Source organism: Podarcis gaigeae, assembly GCF_964106915.1.
Source record: "Podarcis gaigeae genome assembly, chromosome: 8".
Lineage (NCBI taxonomy): Eukaryota > Metazoa > Chordata > Lepidosauria > Squamata > Lacertidae > Podarcis > Podarcis gaigeae.
The window spans coordinates 60833245-60858336 of record NC_139684.1 but is presented as its reverse complement, the minus strand read 5'-3'; the positions used below and the strand labels follow the sequence as shown (position 1 = coordinate 60858336).

Below are 25092 nucleotides of genomic sequence, written 5' to 3'. Positions count from 1 at the left end.
AGAGAAGAGGGTCGGCTGGTTTTTGCTTGACATTCTCTTTCCACCTCATCCTTTTCAAGATAGGGAGAATTGGGGTGCCTTTGAGAGACCTGCAAAGGCTCTTGTCTCCCCGCTTTTATAACCCTGTGAGGTTAAGCTGAGTATCTATTGGGAAGAGGGGCAACCCCCCCTCCCGACTCCCTGTAATGTGAGAATGCAGCTGGGGTGGTGGCAGCGGATGCTCAGCCACCGCCACATGGCAGGAGTGCAAGGCGCCACCGCGATCCGTAGTGCAACGTGTGGAGAATGTGGGACTGAGGAAGCACACCCCCTCTTTCTCTCCACTCCTATATCCCTGGGTGGCTCCCCCTTCGCACCTTGGGCGCAGTGGGTGCCCGTCACTGACGCCAGATGCGCAAGGTGCCTGGCACTAACTGTTGATCAAAGCATCCACAGCTCCAAGTCCCATCCCTCCTCCACCTGGGAGGGTGCGCGGGGGGGGGGGGAGCCTCCTTCCTGCCTGGACACAAAGCCATTCTCCCCACCCTCTCGGAGCCACTGGCACGAGAAAGGATCAAAAAAGGACAAGGGGGGTGGAAAATCTCCTTACCTCGCCTGATGGGATCCAGGCTCCTGGTCAGGGTACCGCTGCTACATCCTCCTGTCTTTTTTGGTTTTTTTAAGGGGAACAGGGGGTGGAAAAAACCCTGCTCCGTGAATATCGTCTGTCCTTCTGAAAAGAAGCGGCCCTTCCACACACTCACACGAGCACCCCAGCCGGCAGGATCCAAGTTGGTCTTCGATGGACTGAGGTATGGGAAGGAAGGTGTTTTAGGGAAGAAAGACGGGCGGGGAGGGGGGCGATTTGGAGAAGAGGAGAAGGCGTGGATGCTTCCTTCAAAGATGCTCTCTGTCTCTCTGCCTCTCCAGCCCTGCACTGCAGATCTATGGGTTAATAGTAAGAAGATGAGGCTTGAGGTTCCTTTACTTACTGAACCACAGAGAAAATGAGAGGGGGGGGGCGGTTGAGTGGGAGTGGGAGGGGACAACACGAAGATGCGGAGGTGGATTTCCCAGGAACTGGGCAGAGCGGGGGAGGAGGGGGTTTCTCTTTTTGATTGGCAGGTAGACTCCACACGACTTCTCCTTGACGGAAGGCCACGATCCCGGCCTTTTATCGCTGGCAACTCACACGCACACGCGCGTGAACGCGAACACAAACCAACACACACACACACACACACACACACACACACACACTGGCCGGCCTGGCGTGTTAATAATGCCAGCCGTGCATCTCGACACGAGCTTCGTGGAACCTGCAGCCCCCTCCCCGCCCGCTCTCCATCGCCTCAACCCCCCCCCCCCCGCTTTCGGAGCTCTCCTGGGCTCTGTTTTATCTTCTCTGCAATGGGAATCCGGAGCCGTTATGGCTCACAAGAGTGTGAGCAAAAAATAAAATCTTTTTCTTTTCTTTTTTAAAAAAGATCCGATGTAAGAACATCCCTTCCAACAGCCCTGCCCAGGAGCAAGAGATGTTGCAGGGAGGGGGGGAGTGGAGGGGGGGGATAAGAGATTTGCATTCAAGAAGCGAGGATGCGCTGCTTATTTTTAGGCACTCGGAACAAATTGCCTGCTGTTTTTCTGCTTTGTTACACAGCTACAGAAGCAGCAGGATGGGAGGATGGGGCGGGGTGGTGGTGGTGGTGGAAGAGGGAGAGCCTTTTCGGGACGGGGTGGTGGAAGGAAGAGACATGCTTGGAAAAAGAGGATGATCAAAGCTCACGAGGAGGAAGGGAAGGGGGAAAGCACCGCGGGTCTCGCCCAGGCAGGGCCTGGCCATTGGGGGTTGGCAAAGCGGGGAGGACTTTCCCTCGGGACTGTGGGGTGTGGTGGCCGTGGGGACAGTTCAGAAGGAGGCCTTCCAACACGCAGCTCAGCCAAGTGAGAGTGGATTCTGGCGGGGTAAAGGCTCCAGCCACTTCCGCCAGGGGGAGCTCCTGAGCTCTGTAGCAGAGCACCTGCTTGGGCCTCAGAAGGGCCCACAGCATCTTCTGGTAGGAGTGTGCAAGGCTCTCTGCCTTAAACCCTGGAAAGCTGCTGCCAGCCAGTGCAGACAATGCCAGTGGCATAAGGCAGTCTTCAATGTTCCTTAAAAGATGAGCTTCCAGCCACGGCTCGGTGTTAGAGCGCCTGCTGTGCATGGCAGAAGGGCCCAGGGTTCCATTTCGGGCAGCTGCAGGTAGGCCTGGGAAGGACCCATTCCTGAAACCCAGGGCAGCTGCTGCCAGCCAGTGTTGACCGTACTGAGCCAGATGAACCAATGACTCCGTGCAAGGCAGTTTCCAGGTTCCCAGGCCCGGATTAAAGGGTATGGAGGGGCCTGAGGCTGATAGGAGCAAAGGGCCTAAGTAGCATGTGCTGCACAGATTTCCAACAGCAAGAAATAAAAATAACTCCAAAAGGCACCAGACAAAACAAATCTTGAAGTCACAGATGCATTCAAATCAAAGAAACAACCAGCAAGCATAAATCATGCGCTGCAATCAAAACAAAACATTTCCTCCCCTTTGATCCCCTGGCTTTGGTTGTGGCAAAGGCACAAATGGTGTCATTCCTCCAAGGGGCCCCAGGAGCAGCAAGCACTTGTTTCCTACAAACCCTTGGAGTGAAGTTGCACCTGTGGAATTGTGGGGAGTTTTTAAATGGCAAGTCTTCAACCCAGTGGCTTGGAACAGGGCCCCAGGCGGAGGGATCACAACGTTGCCAGTTGCTGGTGCTGGGCTTTACTTCATTCTAGAACTGAAAGGTGAGTGAATATGCTCTGGGCACAGGACGTATCTTAGTGTGAGCCCAAGTATCTGTTTTGGATGTGTGGACTCCACTCTAAAATTGTAGCTGCTTTCGAGTCAGCTCTCTCTGGGAAGAACTGGGTGGCAGGAACTGCCTTCTCCTCTGGGCCTGCCTTCTCCCTCAAGTACAGTATTCCAGGAGCCAGTGGTGGACTGGGCCAGAGGCAAAAGTGGGAGGAACAACAGGTGTGGCTCTCACTTTGTACAGTAAGCCACACAAAAGACAGAGGTTTGCAGAGTCGACTCAAGACATTTTGCTGCCTGAAGCAGTGAGCCAGGCTCTCTCTCTGTCCCAGGTCAAGGTACTTAGCAGCCAAGGCCAGCCAGGTACTTTAGGCATCTGAGGCAGAACATCCAGCAAGCACCTCGTCTTCCTTCCTGGTGATGAAAAGTGCAATAACAGCAAACCTAATAACAAAATCACCTGCTGTCCTTTCAAGACACCCAAAGTCAGCCTAAGGCTGATGCCTCACATTGCCTAACAGGAGGGCCAGCCCTGGAGGTTGGTTTGAACATCTTCACACACACATCTCCCCAGCCTCCATCCAGGCAAGCAAGAGACATTGTTGTAGCTCAACTTTCCAGCCAGGCAAAAGCACTCAAGGAGGCTGGGGTGGGATGTGACCCAGAGAGAGTCCAGTGGGTCTACTCTGACTGGCTGAGCCTGTTGTTCTTCACCTTTGCTTTAGCTGCAAGCACCTGGCAATATCTGTGGCATTTATGCTAAATCCTACAGATGCTCCAAATTCATTTGGCTTTGGTTCAGGAGATTGCAGCACAAGAAGCAGGCCCCCTTATTCAGATTACAGTACTTCCCATGTTCTAATGTTTGCTTGCTTGCTGGCTTGCTTATAAGCACCCTGCCCTACCCAGGTCAGAGGTGTGATCGCAGTGGAAGGAAGTCGACCTCTGTCTTTTGTGTGGCTTACTGTACAAAGTGAGAGCCACACCTATTGTTCCTCCCACTTTTGCCTCTGGCCCCATCCACCACTGGCTCCTGGAACACTGTCCTTGAGGGATTGTGGTCCACCACCTGAAAAAGGCTCCCCACCCCTGAGCTAAAGGATTTTGTTGAAGCTTCTATGTAGCAGCAACTGATTGAGCTGCTCTGAATGTCACAGAGGAATGGGACCGGCTAAAGGGTCTCTGCCTGCCATTGGCTAAGCTGCTCTGGTGCCAAAGAAGGGTGAGGCAGGCAGGTAGGCAAGAAACAAGGGGCAAGGAAAGGAAAGCCAGGTGGTTGGTAGTTGAGTGCTAGCCAGGAGGCGGTGATGCGGCCCACTCCTAAAGAAACCTGACCAGGATCTGATGGTTTTTGGCAACTATTGCCCATTTGCTAATACCTGGGTTTTTTTTGGGGGGGGAGTTGATAATAACACAGGAAGCTGCCCTATATTGGAACAGACTATTGGCCCAGCTAGTTCAGTACACTGCCTGGTAGCATCTCTCCAGGGGTTCGGGAAGAGATTGTCTCTGGTTCTGCCGGGAGAGGCCAGGGATCATCTGCACACAAAACAAAGGCCATGCTCCTGTGCTTACAACCTTAAAGTTGGTGGCAATGCAACTGCAAGCACTCTTGAATGATACCTGTTTATCTGGAGAAAAGGCACAGAGTGTGTGTGGCTTTTGACCACGGAATCCTGCTGGATCAGCTCAAAGCACAAAGAGCTCTGCCACCCAAGCTCAGGAATGTTTTCTACAGAGGTCTCTATCATCACCCCATCTTTATATGCGTACCTGTGCAAAATGAACACATGGCCACGTCCTCCTCTTTATTTCATTTATGAATCCCTTCGTGTCAGGCATCCCCAAGTGTTTTACAATGTCACAACGTAGAAAATCAGTTGCAGATATAAAAACGAGAGAAATACAGATTTCAAAACGATTTAAAACAACAGGACATACATAAATCAAATTGATTCCAAGACAGGCAACAACTGGGATAAATATCTTAGGAGGCTTGTTGAAAGAGGAATGTCTTTGGCAGGCATCGAAAAGACCACAGAGAAGGCACCTGCTCTGTCTGATATGCAACGGGGAGGGTGTTCCAGAGGACAAGTGCCACCACACTAAAGGCCCCATTCTGACATAATGCAGAACGGAACTCCTGATAGGACGGTATCTGCAGGCCTTTCCCTCTCCTGCAGAATACAGTAATTGGTTGGGTATGCAGCGGGTGAGGCATTCTTTTAAGCACCCTGGACATTAAAGAGGCCTTTGGAGGAAGCTGTACCAATGAGGATGCTACCTTCCTCCTGGGCCTTATTGACTACACTTTCTGTTCTAACTGCTGATGTTTTTCGAGACCAGCTTTCCCCAACAAGGTTCTCTCCAGATGTTTTGCACTACAACTCCCATCAGCCTTAGCTAGCATGACCTGGGAAAGGCCACTGTACCATTTTCTTCTGTTGTTTCTTTTAGTTTGTTTTGACATTTCTACACTGTCATCTGTTCTCTTCCTTGTGGAAGAAAAGCAGACTAGAATTATTATTGTTGTTATTATTATTTTAAACACTCATAAATAAAACAAATGGTGGTTGCCTAGCAACATCATCTCAACATGGAAGTGGCTGAGCAAGGCAACCCGTGGTTGCCAGGCAATAGGACCCTGCAGCAACACATAGCTGAGAATGGGTAGCATGCGGTGGGTTGAGGTGAGCAGAAGGACAGAGGGAGGACCCAGAGCCTCCTTCATGAAAACTGACCACCTCTTAATGACACTCGTATGGGTCCACCAAAGAGTGGCTGAACTGCCACACCCATAATCTCTGAGCATTGGTCCTGGTGGCTGTGGCTGATGGGAGTTGGAGTCCAACTAAATAAAGATATTGTAGAACTGGAAAGGGGCAACTGAAATGTTCAAGGGGATGGAAAACTCCCTTATGAGGAAAGGTTACCGCATTTGGGACTTTTATAGTTTAGAGAAAAGGCGTTAGTTTCAGAGAGAGGAGGCAACATGACAGAAGTTTATAAAATTATGTAAGAGGTAGAGAAAGTGGATAGACGAAATATTTTCTCCCTTTCCACTAGCAATGCAGCTGAATGTTGGAAGATTCAAGGCAGACAAAAGAAAGTCCTTCTTCACACAGCCCACAAACTGTGGGACTTGCTCCCACAGGAGGCTGTGATGGCCACCAACTTGGATGGCTCTAAAAGAGGATTAGACAGATTCATGAAGGAGAAGGCTATGTATGGCTACGAGCCAGGATAGCTCTTCTCTACCTCCATTGGTGGAGGCTGTATGTCTCTGAATGCTAGTACTTAGAATCACAAGTGGGGCCTGTGCTGCTGTGCTCAGTTCCTGTTTTGGGGCTTCCTATTAAGGGCATCTCATTCACCATGAGAACAGGAGGCTGGACTAGATGGGCCACAGGTTCTTCTGATGTTCTCCTTGTGACTTGGGCAAATCTCTTCATATGTTCTTAAATTCTTAACAATGTCTGAATCTAGAACTGGGCAGATCCAGAACCGGCTTTCTGCCCTCACTCCTGTTCATCCGTCCATTCTGAGCAGGGCCTCCCAAGACATTTTGGCACATGAGACAGACCCCAAAATGGTGTCAGGGGAGAAGGAGTGAGGGAAGATCTACATTAGGAACAAGCTGAGGGAAAAAAGATTGGCATTGGGAATTGCTTCCCTGGTGGATCCTGCCATTTGAGGCAGTCATCTCACCTTGCCTCATGGGAGGGCTGGTCCTGCTTCTGAGGTACAGGCCTCAGAATTAGGGGGCCTGAGACATCCTTGGCTTTCACTGCTCTTAAAGCTGCCATATTCCCAGGTCTGGTGTCAACACCAGGCAACTGCCTGTGTCCTCATGCTCCACCAGGGCCATTCCTCACTGATACCTGCTCTGGGCAATCAGTCATGAACTTACTTGGATGGAACAGTGTTGGGCAACCATTTAAATCTCCCATGATGCCAGAGTGCGAAAGTCATTACATCAAGCACTCCTGGGCATTGTGGGAAAGTTATTTGGCAGCCTGCCACTGTGGCTCGCTGGTATATGAGGAGCCTACCAGAGAGAATTCTGCTGGACACCCCTTCCAACCCAGAGCTGACCTTGTGTATTTCAACCAGGCCAGATGTCTGTATTTTTACACCCTGGCAAAAGCCCATGGAGAACTGCACCTGTGGAACACTTGCCTTCCTCAGATCTCTTTAAAGATTGGAAGACGTAACTCAGTTGAAAACAGCAGCCTTAGCTGTTCTGATCTAGAAGGAGAGACCTAATGGTTTTATTCATTCAGGGATGTTGAAAACTTATGTTTGCTTGACCCTGTTGCATCACATCTGTAGGGCGAAGTTTGGATGGTTTCAGAGAGCCCATCACTTGATCACATTGCCATGCAGAGATAGCCAACATTTAGGTGCACCTAACACCCCTATCCTGACCAAGCACATGATGGGTAAGTAAATCTCCACAGATTTTCCCTTTGTCCATGTCCTTACATGGTGAAACCAAAGCCGCCCCCTTATTAAGGGAAGCTTGCATTCAGAAGTGCATTTCAGTTAATTTACCACCACAATCCAACAGGCAGTAGGTTACATGACATTATTTGGAACTGTTCATGTTATACTGTTATTGGTTATACTAGCAAGATGGAACTTCCATGTGCAGCAGCTTAAATTTATTTTTTGAAATAAACTGTATGAAATAAACAGCTAGAGAGCTGCTGCCAGACAGTATATACAAAAGCTAGACGCACCAATGGCCTGATTCTATAGGAGGCAGCTTCCTATGTCAAGTCAATTCCTGTTTAAATTTATTCACAATCAATAGATAAATTAATTAATTTTCACCTTTCCTGTCTTCCCACTTGCTCAGCACAGGGCCTGTGGCTCATTCCACCAGCAACCCTGTGGGGAATTTTGAGGAATGTTAGGCTGAGAGCAACTGCCCCAGGGGCACTTGGGGAAAGAGTTTGGTACCCGAGTGTGGATTTGAATCTGGGCTCTGCAGCTGCCTGTGTCCTACGGCAAATGCAGTATGAGAGGGGTTGGTGCTTTCAATTGATGGACTCCTCATTGAGCATTTGCCCTGATATGCTTGCACGAAGCATGCGGGAAGGTTTAACCCGTGGAGGCTGGCCCATTAGGGCAATTGGGGCACTGTCCCACCAACCTCAGCCTGCCCTCAGCCAATCCACACCAACCTGCCTTGTTAATTACAACAACCAGTCAAGAGAGTTCTGCTGCAGGCCAGCTTCCTCCTGCTTGGTCTCCGGGTTGCTACATACAACTCATGAGGGCAGAGGATGGATAGAATTAGATGACTGTCCCTCACATTAGCTCTGCCTACTATTGGTCGCTCTGCCTTCTGTCCTTCCAGTCCCAATGGGCATATCTGGTCTTTATTGAGTTATTATCATTTGGGTTTGTGCACATGGAGGTTATTCATTTTCCTATCTGTCAATTGTTGTCCCACCCTTTCGGATGCACTTCTCCATTACTTTCCTAACTGAGAAAAGTCCACCTGCTTCTTTTTTTTAAAAAAATAAATGGATTTGTTATGCCAGAGCCATTTAATCTACTTTAATTGTGCAAACCCAAATGGTATGTGATTGAATCCTCCCACCCCAAAATAGTGACAGTCTGGAGGTGACCCATTTTTGCATAAATGTGTTAAGAAGGGGTTAGCAAGGTGGCTATGAGGAATGCCCTCCCCCATTTTAAAAAAAAACTAATCCAGAGAAATGTCACTAGTCCAAACTTTTTATTTTCCTTGAACCTCCCTGTTGTTTAGCAGGGGGCTAAGTGAAACTTGGGAGCGTTTTATGGATGTACAGACTAAACCCCACCTTTAACGATGTTACTGAAATCCTTTTGGCCTTTCGGATGTTTCATCCAAGCAAGAATATCTGTATCTGCTTTAGAATTTCGCTTTAGGCAAAATTTGGCTGTTGGCTCTAATGAGCAGGACACGACATTCAAGGAATCTCACCTCCCTTTGTATTTCAAAGTGATGGCTTCATATTAGATGCGCCAGGTTAGTCAATGGAAATTAACCCGCTCTCTGTTCTGTTCCGCTGAAAGATTTGAATGGGCCTGTTGGGCCAGAGTGCCTTCTAGTGGTGGCAATAACACTCTGCTTTCCTTCTCAATGAATGGAGTTGGTTCTTTTATGTAGCTATTGTCATTCATAAGTGTTTGGAACTTCAGTGGTCACCTATATAAATACCAAAATCTGTTTTCAGGGCTGTGTTTCACCTTTGAAACAGATGAAATCATAAGAACAACAAGAGTACCTCCGATTATGTGCAGAGTGCATTTCCTCATTGGCACCTCCATTATACATCTTTAGGCACCAGGCGAAAATGTTCTTCTTCAACCAGCCCTTGGGCTGATTAACAGTCTATGCCCTTTAAAACGTATTTATTGGAGGGGGGGTTGTTGGTTTGCTTTGTTTTTATTCTTGTTTCTATTATGTTCTCTGTAGTTTATTTTGTATTTTGATGCTGTGAACTGCCCCAAGATCTTCGGATGAACAGCGGTATACAAATTTAATTAATTAATAATTGGTCATGTTGACTGACCTGATGGGAGCTGCAGTCCAATGACAGCCAGAGTACAACAGTATTCCCACCCTTGAATTAGCCCAGTGCTGTCTACTCTGACTGGCAGTGAATATCCAGGGTCTCGAGCAGAATGTCACTTGCTATTGGATCCTTTTAATTGGAGATGACAGGAGCAGAGCCAGAGACCTTCTGCATGCATAGCAAGTGCCGTGCCAGTGAGCTGTGTTGTTGTTGTTTAGTCGTTTAGTCGTGTCCGACTCTTCGTGACCCCATGGACCAGGGCACGCCAGGCACTCCTGTCTTCCACTGCCTCCCGCAGTTTGCTCAAACTCATGCTGGTAGCTTTGAGAACACTGTCCAACCATCTCGCCCTCCGTCGTCCCCTTCTTCTTGCGCCCTCAATTTTTCCCAACATCAGGGTCTTTTCCAGGGAGTCTTCTCTTCTCATGAGGTGGCCAAAGTATTGGAGCCTCCGCTTCAGGATCTGTCCTTCCAGTGAGCACTCAGGGCTGATTTCCTTGAGCTGTGTACACAACGCTATTATAGCACCTTGTATTGAATGTCCAATATAACTGGCCACCTGCTTTCCAGGTCTCTCTCTTCTCCCTCCTCATTTCTTACCAAGTCTTGGGACTGAACTGCAACTGAGCTGTGATCCTAGTGCATCACACTCACTTTCCCATTATTTGCACCAATGGACACAGGCTCTTCCATTCTTTCTTTGAGTGTCTTTGTGTCTTTGTGTGTGTGAGAGAGGGAAAGAGTTGGGTGGGGGAAAGTCAAGAAACTCCATTTTCATGCCCACCAAACATGCTTGCCAAGTCACACACAGGTTCAGCTGCTTTCAAGAGATTTGCAGAGCATAGTCCATCAAAGCAAACGTACAAAGAGTGCTGCCTTAAACTAGATATAACCAATTCCCAAACTATGGGAAAGTATAAAACGGAAATGGCAAATATCTCCCAGGGCATGCTGCTTATAATCTAAACCAATTTTTATTTATCTGCTTGTGAGTTCCATTTGGCAGCCCCCCCCCCCCCCATGATACGTGAGCAGACTCAACAGAAATGTGAATATATACATAAGAACGAACTGCGGAATATTTTTCATGGACTGCAAAGATCCCTGGAGACATTATCTGCTTGCTGTTTGATTCTGCAAGGTTGCTTGATTCACTGTTCTGCATGCCAGGTACCGGCAAGTCACCACCCACTTGCAGTGAGCCCCAGTTCTGTGCAAGGCAGATGTCATAAAAGGCAGGTGGTGCAACTGGACATATGGGAAACTGGCATATATAGCCATGAAGCCATTTATGCATATAGCCATTTACACTGAGAGAGTGAATGGGGCCCCTTCACCAGCCACCACCATGCAAATATTGCAGAAGCCTTCCAGAAGCCCAATTTGCTTCCTCAAACTGGCTTTTGAATTCCTGCAGAATAAAGTAACTAACTGAAAGAGAGTTCATCAGGTGTGGACTTTGGCAATTAAATATGGCACCTTGTGCAAGGCCAAAATTTGGCGCTCACAAATGGATAGTCTCAATTATGGATCTTCTCTTTTCAATTTTGACCCCCCTCAGCTCAGCGCCCTCTGCGGGTGCCCACATTGCCCAAAAGCTGGCACTGGAGAGCGAGACAGATACCCCAATAGAGCAAGGAGCAGGGCGAAGGCCCCCCTGCCCTTAAACTTCTAGCTGTCACTCCTAGAGAGCAGAAGAAGTAAAATTCTTTCCAGGCATGTGCGAGACTTGCTGTTCAATTATTCCCTGTTTATTCCTTTCGACAGCGCCTGCCTCCCTTTTCAATATGCCATATAATTTGCTAATAATAATAATTACAGTGATCGCTGGCCCAGAGTGCAAAGAGGTAATCAACTCCTTAAGCCCTGACTGTGCACTACTAAAGAAAGGGAATGCAAAAAAAGAAAAGAAAAAAAAAGAGCTACTCAGCCCATCATTATTCAGCCTAGCCAATTTAGGGTTCTTTGTTCACCTCTCTATGATGCAATCCCGATGAAGGTTTCTGATATACTGGAAGACCATGGTGGAATATCCCGAGGGAAGCCCAGCAAATCTGGGTCAGATCACTTTAGCAGCTCTATGCCAGCTTAGTGCCCTCCAGATGTTTTGGGCTGCAGCACCCATCAGCCAAACCTCCAGAGGACACCAGGATAGTGGAGGAACAGCCAACATGGTGCCCTCCAGATGTTGTGGACTGCAACGCCCCCAATTCCTGACTGCTGACTATGCTGGCTGGGGCAGGTGAGAACTGTAGGTGAAAACATCTGGAGGGAACCCTCATATTGGCTACCCCTGTTCTATACCATTGCCATTACATGATGGAAGGAAGGTGGGATATCAATATGATAAACAAATCCTTGTCTCTCATTCCCCAAGGATTAAAAAATGGTGGCCCTGCCAATAAGGAGTCCCTACCCTGTATTGTATCTGATTGTTCTACCAACATTTCCCAGGATGCTTTGGGCCACTGTCAGATAACAAAACTCTGAGCTAGGTGTGTCATGTCTGACACAGCATGGCAAATCCCTCCTACCTACAGAACCAGATCAGTCTTTGCCAATCTGGTGCCCTCCATGTTTTGGAGCACGGCTCCCATTAGCCACAGCCGGCAAAGCTGTGAGCTCCCAAATTATGTTTGTTTTTTCTCCTGGACTCTGCACAGAATGCATCGTATTTGGCCTGTGGGGGAACAGAAATAGAATTTGCTTTAGTTATGTGGAACAAACACCACCTGTGACTAAAGATGGGGACATTTTCAGTTTCTGTTTATCTCTGTTTCTCATTTTTCCATCTTAAGTTCAGTTCTACATCAATTTGCCATTTTTTTAAAAAAAAAGTCTTCATGAAAGAATTAACCAGCATTTTAGCTTACATTTCTCTTAATAAGCACCCATCTGTATGCAATTTTGCCTAATATATTGTTATGATTCTTTTAATAATCTCTACTTTCACTGAATGGTAAAAATTCAAGCAAACTCATAAATTCAGGGCAACGGCTTGCTGTTGGTGGGTGCTAAAGAAACAAAAGGCTGGTAATGGCCTGGTTTGTTTGATAATGGTAAGCCATCTGCAAAACATCAGACCCTCTGCCCAGTAGCTTTTTGAGGTAGGTTAACCACTGGCATGATGTAAGCAACAGGAGAGAGAAAATGCCCTTTGCAGTGAGAAACAGAGAAACAGAGGCTGTCAGGGTGACGGGGGAGGAGGGGCCGGATGCTGGAAGCGGAAGGGGAGGAGTTGCTTTCTGCAGGGGCTGCTGGGAAAAAGGGGGAGGTGGGCAGAACTCCATGTGGGACTGAAGGGCAGCAGCCAGAGATACAGGGGGGTGGCATTTAGGATGCTTCTAGATCCATTGCTGCACTGCTGGGAAGAACAAGCTCCTCTTGGGATGCAACTGCCGTGAACTCTCTCTCCATAAAACTCAGGTGTAAATATAGGTAAATAAACCATATTTCATAAAGACACTAGGCTCGGTCATGCCTCCTTCCAAAGGACACCAAGACCCCTGGAATCTCTCATTGCTCGACAGAGATTGGGCAGAGAGTGTAACAGTACATAATCTGCAATGCAATTTTGCCTGAAACAATGCATTTTTGTATGTTATTTTCAATAATATTTTACCCCAGTATTTTAATGTTTGGACACATTGTTGGCTGCAGAATTTTGTTACAAAATGCCGATAAGCGCCAAGTTTCGAAAAGTGGCTCTGTTTCGGTTCTGTATTGTTTTGGAAAGTGCGAATCTAACTAGGTTTGCCCTGAAATACAAATTTAATTGAAATTCTCCCCTCTAACTATTTTCATAAGAGTTTGCCGCCTGCCGATCTTCTCAGGTCAAGTGTCGTATGACAAAGCAAGGAGCATGCTGACCCCGTGTGGTGTAGTGGTTAGCATGTTGGACTAGGACCTGGGAGACCAGGGTTCGAGCCCCTCCTCAGCCAGAAAGTTTGGACCAGAATTCCCATCAGCCCTAGGCAGTCCCTGGATGGGAGCTATAGTCCAAAAACCATGGATAGCCCCATCTCCAGGAAGGCTGACATGAGTATGAAGGCACACATGCCTACCCAAAGCCAGCATCACTCTCTCTTGCAAACAAGACAACATAAAGCATTGCTGTGTACCATTCTGTGACTTGCCGTTAGCGATAAAATGAAGCCTGAAAGACGGGAACAGTTTCCTTCCATTTCCAGTGTCATGTTATTAAGAGTTGTACAAGGTTCCTGCATTAAAAAAAGGAGGGGGAGGGAAGGTGGAATTGGGCTTAATCCCAGGAGAAAGGGGAACTTTCTGCACTACATCCCATCTTGTCAGTGGATGGAGGGGCTCTCACCCTCCAGAAAATGCAGGGACTGAGTGAGATCCTTGTCTCAAATCCTGGGGATCCACTGCTGGTCAACAATACTGAGCTGGATGGACTAATGCTATAAGGCAGCACCCAAGGTATCTTTCACTTGACCACTGTGGCTTCAGGTCTGACAAAACCAAATGCATCTTTATGTTACTCATTTCCACAAGATGAGATGGCTGCCTAGCGCCAATGTGTGCTGGTGTTTTTTTAAGTGGACCTATGAGCTTTTATGGTGGCTAAAAGACTTATACTGTATTTTGAGCCTGGAAAGATAAATGCCCACCACCCAGGGCTTTTTTTTCCAGCCGGAACTTGCCGGAGCTCAGTTCCGGAACTTCTCAGGTGGGTGCCATTGCCATGATAAGAGAACAAGGGAGACATTCATGGTGAGTTCTGGCACCTCTTTTTCTAGAAAAACAGCACTGCCACAATCTATTATGCAATGGTTTGAGGACCTCACTGCCCTGGGTACGTTCAAAGGGCTTTCATATAGGTGTCAATCTCACGTGGACATCTATTTGGACATCTGAAGTGCTGATTAAACTCGTATGTTTAACTTAAGATTCACATTGTGATGGCCACAGTATTTGCAATATGAACTGATGGTGATTAGCATTATTTGATGGTGATTAGCATTATACTTTTCTTATATTTTTCTTTCTCCTTCCAATTTCCTAATTTTTCTTTTCTCTTCGTATTTAAACGAGTAAGAAAATGGGATAGTGGAAACAATGGACTCCTTAGTATAAGATGCAGGGCTCACAGCTTCTGAACATGTGCAAAATGCCTTCTTGGCTTTAGGTTTATATGCTGCTAGGTCTCTCTCTGTCTCTCTCACCCCCAACACCCACCCACCCTTTCAGGCTCTCCCCAGTCTCTGTGCAAATGGAGCAGATACGGTAACTAAGGAGGAGTCGGTTGTTACTAAGTGGGGGACCGACCGGAGATATACAGAGAGATAACTAGATCATCCGTTGCTTCCATCCAAGCCCTCCTTTATCACAACTACATAAATTAGAATGAAAATTTAATTTGGGGCTTTGAAAAATTCATGCACAGTCAAAGCAGCGATGCCAATCTGCTCCAAGTTTGAATGTTCCCTTCATATTATGAAAGAGTGAATGGATCACATGTTGGGTGTTGATCCCTTGGGAGAGGATTTAAATATTAACCCCTTAGATATTAACTTAAGAACTGGTGAGATCATTCGATCCCGGAGATTGTCAGCAGCAGCTCGTAATCCCATTCATGAAGCCTGTTCGGTTTGTGATCTGGCAGGTCAAATGCAGCCCACTTCTTGTGCCCATTCAGATACTTTACCAACGCCAACGCCAAACAACACCAATACCCTGCTGTTGCTGTTCATGGGGCTGGAGCAATGCCCAGAAACTTCATTACCAGGCCTGAGTTTAGCAAACTTCACCAGCACCTCAAATTTTGGGGATTGTCTGGTCTTCTACTTGTGGTACTGCTCCTCTGGGGTTACTTTGTTTCAGCTGTGGGGAACCTGTGCTTCTCCTGATACTGTTGGACTCCAGCTCCCATTATCCATAGCCAGTATGCCCAGGGATGATGGGATGTGTAGTCCACAAACATCTGTAGGATTACAGACTTTCCAGTCCTGCTTTATTTGCTTTTAGGGGTGTCATTTTGGCAAGTCTAACACAATTTGCTGTTGGAGTGGGGAAAGAAGGATGTATATCTATGAACTAATTGTTAAAGAATATGACATTTGTTTTATAGGAACACAGGAAGCTGCCGTATACAGAGTTAGATCATTGGTGCATCTACCCAAGTTCAAGGTTTGGGTACTAACATATGCAGGCCCTATGCAGCTCAGAACTAGGTTACTTGAGAGACTGCAACGTAGAAGTGACCATGGTCTTTGGGACTTTAAGCATGGTTTGCTTAAAGTCCCCAAAATATTAGAAGCCTACTCCACAGTTTTCAGTGTGGCTGCCCCGTTCTGTGCAACAGCAACCCTGCTGAGATACACCATAGGCACTCACTCTCTGGAAACAGCCAAAGACATGTTTGTTTCAACAAGCTTTTCCAGCTGGATGAAAAGGTTTCTGACTTAGGTGTGAATTTTCCCCTAAAAACTATCTATAGCCCTTTTTAATGGCATGTTTGCAAACTGACTTCAGAAATATGTAAAAGGTGATTCATTAAGCAACTACAACAGCAACTCAGTACTTGATGGCAATGCATCTCCAGGTTTTCCAACAGGGAATGGAGATGCTGGGGTTCAAACCTGGGGATCTTTCTGCATGCTGAGTGTGTGCCCTACCATTGGGCTCAGCTCTTCCTATCTAGATCAGGACTGTCTAGGCTAAGTGGCATGCAGAGCAGATGCTCTGGTCTACAGTGAGCTATAGCCCTTCCTAAACCTTGGAGGCAATATTAGGCTGGAGTGCTGCTGATCTCTTTGCAGAACCTGCTGTCAATTTACATTCCTTTATGTTCTACTCATCTATTTCCAACCTACCTAGCAAAGAAAGGCACTCAAGACTCGTGTTTTCCTAGCAGGCTTTTAGCTGCTGATTGTCATTATGATTTTTGATAGGCTCCTGGTGCTGCTGTCTTCTTATTCCATTGCTGCTGCTATTTATTTCTGTACAGTGGACACTCGGGTTGCGAACGTGATCCGGGCGGGATGCACGTTTGCAACCGGCAGCGGCGCGTCTGCGCACGCACGGGTTGCGATTCGGCGCTTCTGCGCAAAGCACGATTTAGTGCTTCTGTGCATGCGCGACCACCGAAACCTGGAAGTAACCTGTTCCGGTACTTCTGGGTTTTGGTGGTTCCGTAACCCGAAAAAAAGCAACCTGAAGTGTCTGTAACCTGAGGTATGACTGTATTTTATTCATTTCTGTTGAGTTTGTTAGCCACTTTGAATGTTTCTTAAAGACAAGCGGCTTGCTGAAGCCATTGAAATAAACAGGCTCCTTGTAAACTGTCCCTTCTCTAACAGCAAACGAGAGTGGCTGAGCGTGCCGAACAGTTAGTAAGCAAAACAAGGCTACCCAAATTAAGGGGGTGGTAGCTTAGTCATGCTGGCCACATGACCCGGAAGCTGTACGCCGGCTCCCTCGGCCAATAAAGCGAGATGAGTGCCGCAACCCCAGAGTCGGTCACCACCGGACCGAATGGTCAGGGGTCCCTTTACCTTTTTAAATACAAAGACAGAAGACTGGAAATTTAAACAAAAACGTGAGACTTCCCCAAACAGCCTGACAAGTATTTCTGAACCTGCAAGATGTCAAACTGTGATGTATTAGTAGAGAACATAAAATGAAATGAATGGGGTGGTTCGCTGCCTCTAATGTAGACCATGACGAGCCAAGTGGACCAATGGCCATAGAGAAAGGGCCTTAACCAAGAGGCAGAGCCTCTGCCTTGCATGCAGAAGATCCTAGGTCCAATCCCTGGCATCTCTAGGTAGGGCTGGGAGAGACTCCCTGCCTGAAACCCTGGAGAGCCACTGCCAGTCAGTGTGGACACTTCAGAGCTAGAATGCAAGATCTGACGCAGTATTAGGCAGCCTCTTCTGTTCTTGTGATTTTGTAGCTGGACTGCAGCTGCAGAAAGACAGTTAAAGGGAAGATGTGAGCTTTGACTTTGGAAGTTTCCTTGATAGTTTCTTCCTTTCTTTTTCTTTCCAAGATTCAATTAATTGGAGCCCCCAGAGCAGAGATTTCTCCCTCCCTGCACCGCCTTTCCTAGAAGGGTCACATGGAGTACAGCTGCCCAGGGGAGGAAGGGGCGGGGGTGCCCACAAGTGCCCCCCCTTGCAGGGGAAGCTGCTGCGGAGGAGCTGACAAGGCTGTCAGGGAGGCAAGCCCCCTTGGGATCTCCCCCACTCCCAATTTCCCTGCCTCTGTGCCCCTAATTGGCTAATTAGTGCTTGCTTTGTTTCGAGCTGGTGCTTTCGGATGGGAGGCTGGGGACTCTCAGGGAAAGAGACAGATTGTCACACTGCCCTCCCACACGTTTGATCCGTTGCCTGGCCCTGCTGAGCAGAGCGCAGCAGCCAAGGAGTGTGGGGCCAAAGCCTCTTCTGCACATGCAGTAGAATAGTGTGGGGCAGTGGAGTGGTGGGACTGTGGAGTCCGAAGGGGATGGAACAAACTGCACCACTTCAGGGGTGCTGCCAGGGCCTCAAGTTCCTGCAGCTCCCCTATGCTACTCAAAGCTCCCCGCAAGTAGAAAATTAGTGTGCCAGGGACATAGCTGGGTTGGATCCTATTTCCCTGAGGTGCTAGTTTTTTTACTTGCATTTGGGGGGTGGAGGTGGGGAAGAGGCATTTCAAAATAGCAACCCCCACTTAATAATAATAATAATAATAATAATAATAATAATAATAATAATAATAAATTTTATTTATATCCCGCCCTCCCCAGCCGAAGCCGGGCTCAGGGCGGCTAACAATAATCAAATAATCAAACAATCAAATAATCACACATTCAAAATATTCATTATAAAAATTAATTAAAATCAAATTAATGGCAACCAATTAAGCAATATTATATACTGTGGAGCAGTATATATAGTTCACCCCATCAAGAATTCCTCCAGCTCATTCTGCCCCATGTGTAGACAGGGCTTCAGACAGCTATCCAGGGCCTTGACTGAGGTGATAATACTTCCTCAGGAAGAACTCTGAGGTGACAGGTTGTCTGAATGCTTTGACACGGTGTGGCACTAATGTGTCACGATGTAAACCCTTTGCGCCTCCTGAACAGGGACAGCTGATAAAATACGGCTCAGGAGTCTAGTCACGCAAAACCACACACTAACCAAATTCGCCCACAAAGAGAATCCGGAAAGACCATTTTAAGAGAGCACAATATAACACAAAGAGGTGGGGGACCCTACCAGTGCCACACACAGAACCCCCCTTTTTGTTTTAACATTGAGCTTGCTGGAAACCACAAGAGGGGAGAGTGCGCTTGAGCTCAGGTCTTGCTTGTGCATTTCCTACAGGGGCATCTGGTGGGTCACTGTGAGAACAGGATGCTGGATTACATGGGCCAGTGGCTTTGTTCCTGCAAGAAGTTCCTTTTATTGTGCATTAACAATGATTTGTTCTCACGATGCTATCAGAGGGGTCACACATGTTTGCGCTTTCAGTATTATTTGCACCTGCAAATATTTGGGGGCAGTCGCACTGCTTCAGTGCATATCCCATTAAGTTCCGGCTTGAATTTTGCAACTTTTCATACCACAAAAGTTCTGGTTTATTTTCATCCCGCTTTTGTTGTATCACAGCCCCTCTGGTGTTAGCATAGAGGAAGTGTTGCAGGACAAACGAAAGCTATTTGATACCTGTCTGCTCAGAAGAAAACCCCATTAAAAGCCAGTGTGGTGGTTAGAGTTCAAAAGCAGGGCAGTGGAAACCCAGATTCCCATTCAATCATTAACCTCACTGGACGGCAGGGCCACCAGCAGTGAGGGCAACCGCACTGTGGCAGAGACGCAAGAGCAGGGCCGGGTGGGGCAGATCTGCTACCCAAAGCAAATGGCTTCACCTCGCCTTGTGGGATGCCCCTGCTGGATGATATACAGCAGTGTTTTTCAACCTTTTTTGGGCAAAGGCACACTTGTTTCATGAAAAAAATCACGAGGCACACCACCATTAGAAAATGTTAAAAAAATTAACTCTGTGCCTATATTGACTATATATAAAGTAATTCTCTTGAATAGGAATCAAATAAACACAAAGAAAGTATTTTATAATTACTTTATTATGAAATAGTAAGTAAACAGAAATATGAAAAATTATAAAATACTTCATTTTTTAATTTTTTTAATTTTTCGATTTTTCCCACGGCACACCAGGCAACATCTCGAGGCACACTAGTGTGCCACGGAACAGTGGTTGAAAAACACTGATATACAGTACACTGTGGGCTTGATGCAACACAGCTTGCCCAACAAAACGCACTCCCCCCTGGGGATTCTTCTAACCCTCCCAAGCAAATTGAGGGTGGCTGGGGGTGGGGGAGCATGAAGGGAAATCCCATTGCACTGGCTTCTGCTAGTGCAATGATTTACTTGAATACAGCCCCAATACATTTAATGCACATGGTTTCCCCCGAGGAATCCTGCAAACTTAAGTTTACCCCTCACAGAGCTACTGGCCCTGGCACCCTTAAAAAACTAAAGCTCCCAGGATCCTTTAAAGAAGCCATGTGTTTTAAATGTATGGTGCGTACACAGCAGCTGAACCTACCTCACAGGGTAGTTGTGAGGACAGAATGTTGAGGGAGGAGAACCTTTGTGTCACTGGATGAAAGCTGTAAATATAAGAATGTCAGGCTTTGGAATAGAGACGTAGAGGATTGCAGCCTTCGGCAGCCTTAGCCCATTAACCATAGTTAATGGACCTGTCTAAGGTCGTGTTTGATTTAAAGAATAAGAGGGTGTCTGCCACCCACTAATTTACAAACAAAAGAAAAAGAAATAACATTTTTTAAAATGCAAAAATAAAACATCTGCTGTCCTAGCAAAGGGAGCGCTTTTAGATCAAAATATTTAACCATCAACCAGTCTCATAGATACATTCATTCTACTTTGCAACGTTCCTTAAAATAAACAGGGAAATCAAACTGCACATTGGTTAGTAAAAAGCCTTCCATGACCTGTAGTCCGATTTTTTGTACTACAACTCCCATCAGGCCGTGTAAACAAACCCAATAGGCATTACGTATAGTAACGGTAGTCCGAAAAGTCTGGCGATCGCTACGATAAGGAAGGCTCCACAACCCGATGCACGTTTCACCGAGGAGTCAGACCCATTAAACTCAGCGGGGCTTACTCCTGAATAGACACGTATCGGATTTCACTCTGATGTTGCGATCCTATGCACGCGTCCCAAGATTAAGTCCCACAGGTTTCCCATGGGGCTTAAAGCTGAGTAAATAATTGCAGCCTCACTACCAAAATAAATAAGGAAGTTCATTTGCAAATTTATACAGATGTAATTGGTGAAAACCCTGTGATCAATAGACTTCACTCACAACCTTATCCATTTCACTACTTTCTCCCCCCCCCCCTTTTTATAGCAAATAAGACATAAACATTACTCAGTTAAACAAACAAACCTCCAGGCGGTTTATATAAAATCTAAAATATTCATAATAAAATGCCGATAAAACCAACACTTTCGAAACGAAACTAAGTGGGATTTTATCTTTCAGCAGGCATGTATCCGATTGCATTAAAACGACCCGTTAGAAATATTGGATATCATCTGAATTATGGAAACAATTCATTAAGGTGGTGGTACGTTTGCACTGCGAGGCTGTGCGATAGGGAAATGACTTAATAGTGGCGCCGCGAGAAGAGGTTCCGAAGCTCAGCCAGCTCCGCCCGGCGGAGCCCCGGTTCCAGCGGCCGTTTCGGGCTCGGCTCCGCTTCCTCTCCGGTCGGCCTGGCCTCCTCCTCCTCGAGGGCCGCCAATGAGCGCCGGCGGGAGAAGCGCGGCGGCCAATGGAGCTGCGGCAGGAAGCGAGCGCCGGGGTCGGGGAAGGAGGCGGCGGCCAGGCAGGGCGCACGGCGGCGGCGCGCCGGATCAAGTTCAAGCAGGGCGGGCGGGCGGCCTGGCTCGGTGGCGGCGGAGGTGAGTCGGGGGTCGGGGAGCGGCGTCGGGAGCAGGAGGGGAAAGCAGCCGGCGCCCTCCGTGCGCACTCGCGTTGGACCCAGGCTTAGGGTCCCCGGCCAGGTGTCTCCTAGTTCCGGGGTGCGCAAGGTGGGGGACCTGAGTGTGCTGAAGCCCAAGGAGGTTTTGTCTGCCGCTCCCATGGCATCGCTGTGGCCCAATAGCGATTGGAAATAGTTGGGCCTTAGGAGTTTGGCGAGACTCGAGTCGGTGGGGTCGGTGGGTGTCTCGGAGGTGAGGTGTGTGCAGGGCCGGATTTAGGTTTGATGAGGCCCTAAGCTACTGAAGGTAATGGGGCCCTTTATATGTCCAGCTGTCCTTTGTCAACAACAGATTGCTGCTGTTTTTTGTGTTGAATATGCTATGTGGTAATTTAGGGACCTAATAGGTATCTAAAGCCATTTGCACATAACAAAATACCTTATCAAAGTAATTTAGGGAGCAGGCTAGCAGGAGCCTACACAACACAAAACACTGTTGCTGTATGTAGGTTTTATTTTATTTGCTTTTTATCTTATATTTTGGAAATGTACATCCAGGTTTTTCCCCTTTAATTTTTTGGGGGCCCCCAAGAGAGTGGGGTCCTAAGCTATAGCTTGTTTAGTTTATATGTAAATCTGGTACTGGGTATGTGTGTAGGGGAGGTGGATTCAGATGGCACTGAAACACTTGGGAAGTGAGCAAGAAGCTCCTCTGCTGACCTTGCCAAGTCCTTTCTCCTCCCCTGCAGGGACAAGTGCAGGGTTCGGGTTGCCCTCCTCCCCGCTTCCCACCCAGAAGTCCTGGTGTGGATGAGGTTGGACTGGGAACCCCTCACTCCAGAAGTCTGGCCACCTTAATCTGGCAACCCTGAGAGATCATTAGATGGAAGAATTATTTTAACTGTAGCTGCTTTCTTATAGAATATTAAAACTGTTCTAGAATGTCCTTTGCTTTTTGTATTGGGTGCCTCCTTGGGGAGGAAGGGCACGATATGAATTCAGTAAATAAAGAACCCCACAAGTGCATTTGAAGTGCTATGATACCACTTCTTAAATAAGAAAGTTATGGCTTCACCCAAAGAATTCTGGGAATTGTAAGGAGTTGTTAGGAGATCTCACCCCCCCCCCATTCCCCCCACATAGCTGCAATTCCTAAAGTTCCCTTTGAAGAGGGATTGACTGTTAAACCGCTCTGGAAATTGTAGGTCTTTGAGGGGAATAGGGGGTCTTCTGGCAACTCTTAGCACTCTTCAAACTACAGCTCCCACTATTCATTGCAGGGAGCCATGACTGTTTAAAGTGTATCATAGTGCTTTAAATGTATAGTGTGAATGTGGCCCCGGAGTTATTTGGAAGGAAAGGCCTTCTACTGAAACAGTGAGCCTTGACTCAAGTTAAGGGGAAGAATCCTGATAAGCCTTAGTAGGACAGAGTTCGCTACTCTAATGTAAACTTGTGGAAATCAATTCAACTCTGTCCCACAAAACTGTAGAGTGCTTAAATTTTTGGTGGTAAATATTTTACTCCTAAACAGTAAATTTCTTTGGTTCAGTAGGCATGTTGCTGCTGCCTTCTAGGGGAATCCTAAACTGGCAGAGTTGAGAGCCAGTGTAAGCTACCATTAGATCTAATCAAGTGAATTTTTTTTTGTGTGTGTGTGTTTGATTAATACTTGAGGATTAACATATCTGAATGTGTGAACAGCCTTCTTGAGAAGAGGTGGGGCTGGCCAGGGGCTAGCCAGATGCTTCAGCCCAGCCCAGAAGGAGGGCAGGAAGATGCATTGAACAGCTTCTGTATGTTTGTGAATTACGAGTTATGCTGGAGATGGTAATTCTGCTCTAGATAAATAAATTCATTTTTATTTCCAGCTCTCTGCAAACTGCGAGGCCAGGGTGGGTGACAGCACTTCAAACAGCAATCCAGTAAAAACAACAAGAGAGTCTTGTGGCATCTTAAAGGCTTAATTGTATTATCAGTCTCAATTATCTGAGTGCCAGATACCCATACAGGCAAATGGCACCATCCACATGCAAGAGGGAGGGACTAGGCTGTCTTTGGGGGACCCAAAAGTTTTCAGAAGAACAAAAAAAATAGAGGGGGAAAACCATGGGGAACTCCCCCCCCCCCAAGTAGGGCTGAACATGCTCAGTGGGCATGGAATGCTGGCTGGCCATTGAGGGTGGAAAACTGTAAAGGAGTGGGGATAGAATATCCTGGAAGAAGGTGTAGCTCTCCACAGTGCAACCTTTTGTTGCAGGTTCATTTGTAGAGTTAATTTTTTTAAAGAACAATCAGGCTGTCCTTGTTTGTACTACTCCCCCGGAATCCAACTCTGACCATAAAAATACCCATTGATCTATGAAAATGGCTGCTCAGCCCCTGCTATTAAAAGCCAGCACCAGGAGCACCACCAAAAAGTATTCGTAGAGATTGCTTAAGCTGTCATTCCTTTTACGTCTCAGAAGACAGGAACTGGATAAGAGCGCTTAACTCACATGCTCTCCTTTCACGTCCGCAGGACCCGCAGGAGCCATGTGGCCGGTTCTGTGGGCAACAGTGCGGACCTACGCCCCTTACGTCACCTTCCCTGTGGCCTTTGTGGTTGGGGCGGTGGGCTACCACCTTGAGTGGTTCATCCGTGGCCAGCCACCCCCTCAGCCACCTGAGGATGAGAAGAGCATCTCGGAGAGGCGTGAAGACCGCAAGCTTCAGGAGAGTGCAGGAAAGGACCTCACCCAGGTGGTCAGCCTCAAGGACAAGCTGGAATTTGCTCCCAAAGCTGTGCTCAACCGGAACCGTCCTGAGAAGAACTAGCAGAGCTGTCCTGTTTGACGGGTGGGGCTTTTGATTGGTTCCATGCGGTCTTGATTGTTAGTTTCCTGGTTTTGTCATTTTTTGAGCCCACCGAACCCAGCCAATGACTTCTCCACCAATCTCACCAGCTTCATCCTACTTTTGCTTCCATTGGAGGATTGCTAAAACCACTGAGACCCATTGGAGGTGGAGGGCAGACTTTGTGACTCTGCACTTCTTGCTGTTGGCAGCAGAATGACCAATTCTCCTTGGAGGTTATCGGCCAAGAGATGGAACTACCCCTGCAGTCTTTGGCGAAGGTTCAGCCAGGACAAGGCAGGATCCCCTCTCTCTTGCCATATGCTGGCAAAGGCAGGATTTCACTTTATAAGAACACCTCTGAAATATGGTACCAACCCCCCCCCCCCCAATTAGGGGAGATTCCTTGCTTTGGTGGCCTTGGAGACCACTACCACCTTGCTCCAATTCTTGGTTTAGGATGAGTGACCTTAAATATTGTTCAAGACTTCTGGGTGCTAGAGGAGCAGTAACTGCCACATGTCGTGGCAACTGAGCTCCACACTGCTGCTACTTGGGCAAAGATACATCTCTTTTTCTGAGCAATTTCCATGTGCAGGATTGGGGAGGTGTGTTTTTGTGTGTGTGTGTCTGCTGACTTCTTGGACATGGGCCTGCTGTTGAAAATGAAAAATAATAAAAAATAGTTTGGAAAATATCAGGCCTTTTCATTTCCTGTAGGTAGCTGACCATTGGCTGTGTTGGTGAAGGTTGCTGGGAGCTGCAGTCCTACTACACCTGGAGGGTCAGAATCAAAGTAAAAAGAGCAATGTTAGGCTTGTGTGGGAGGGATGGGAAGGGAAGAGGGATAGTGTGGAGGTGGAGAAACTGTGGCCCTTTAGGTGACTCCCAGCCAAC

The 25092-nt window shown here is 47.4% G+C and overlaps 2 protein-coding genes across 7 annotated transcripts in view; one reads left to right on the top strand and one right to left on the bottom strand.

Annotated features, from left to right (window-relative positions):
• DLGAP3 (DLG associated protein 3) overlaps nt 1-697 on the bottom strand; it is a 178514-nt gene extending 177817 nt beyond the window's left edge. For all 3 annotated transcript variants that reach the window (XM_083751666.1, XM_083751668.1, XM_083751667.1), the window contains exon 1: nt 590-697. The gene's annotated coding sequence lies outside the window, so the exon portion shown is untranslated. The remainder of the gene's footprint in view (nt 1-589) is intronic.
• SMIM12 (small integral membrane protein 12) lies at nt 575-24892 on the top strand. Of its 4 annotated transcripts, none has more exons than XM_083751949.1 (3): nt 575-791; nt 7128-7237; nt 23882-24892. In XM_083751949.1, exons 1-3 carry the CDS (start codon nt 598-600, stop codon nt 24175-24177), a joined length of 600 nt encoding a protein of 199 aa, XP_083608075.1. In that variant the 5' UTR covers nt 575-597; the 3' UTR covers nt 24178-24892. The 4 variants fall into 4 exon arrangements, with proteins under 4 accessions (XP_083608075.1, XP_083608077.1, XP_083608076.1 ...); XM_083751951.1 differs by lacking the exon at nt 575-791 and adding an exon at nt 5406-5485; XM_083751950.1 differs by lacking the exons at nt 575-791; nt 7128-7237 and adding an exon at nt 21159-21340.
• Nucleotides 24893-25092: the final 200 nt, after the last annotated feature.

What these genes read in the sequence shown, in the direction of transcription:
- SMIM12 (XM_083751949.1), top strand. Translation starts at nt 598, where the DNA reads ATGGGATCCAGGCTCCTGGTCAGGGTACCGCTGCTACATCCTCCTGTC. An exon ending in TTGGTCTTCGATGGACTGAG is followed by an intron (nt 792 to 7,127) that starts GTATGGGAAGGA and finishes TCACATCTGTAG; the next exon opens with GGCGAAGTTTGGATGGTTTC. An exon ending in CCTGACCAAGCACATGATGG is followed by an intron (nt 7,238 to 23,881) that starts GTAAGTAAATCT and finishes TCACGTCCGCAG; the next exon opens with GACCCGCAGGAGCCATGTGG.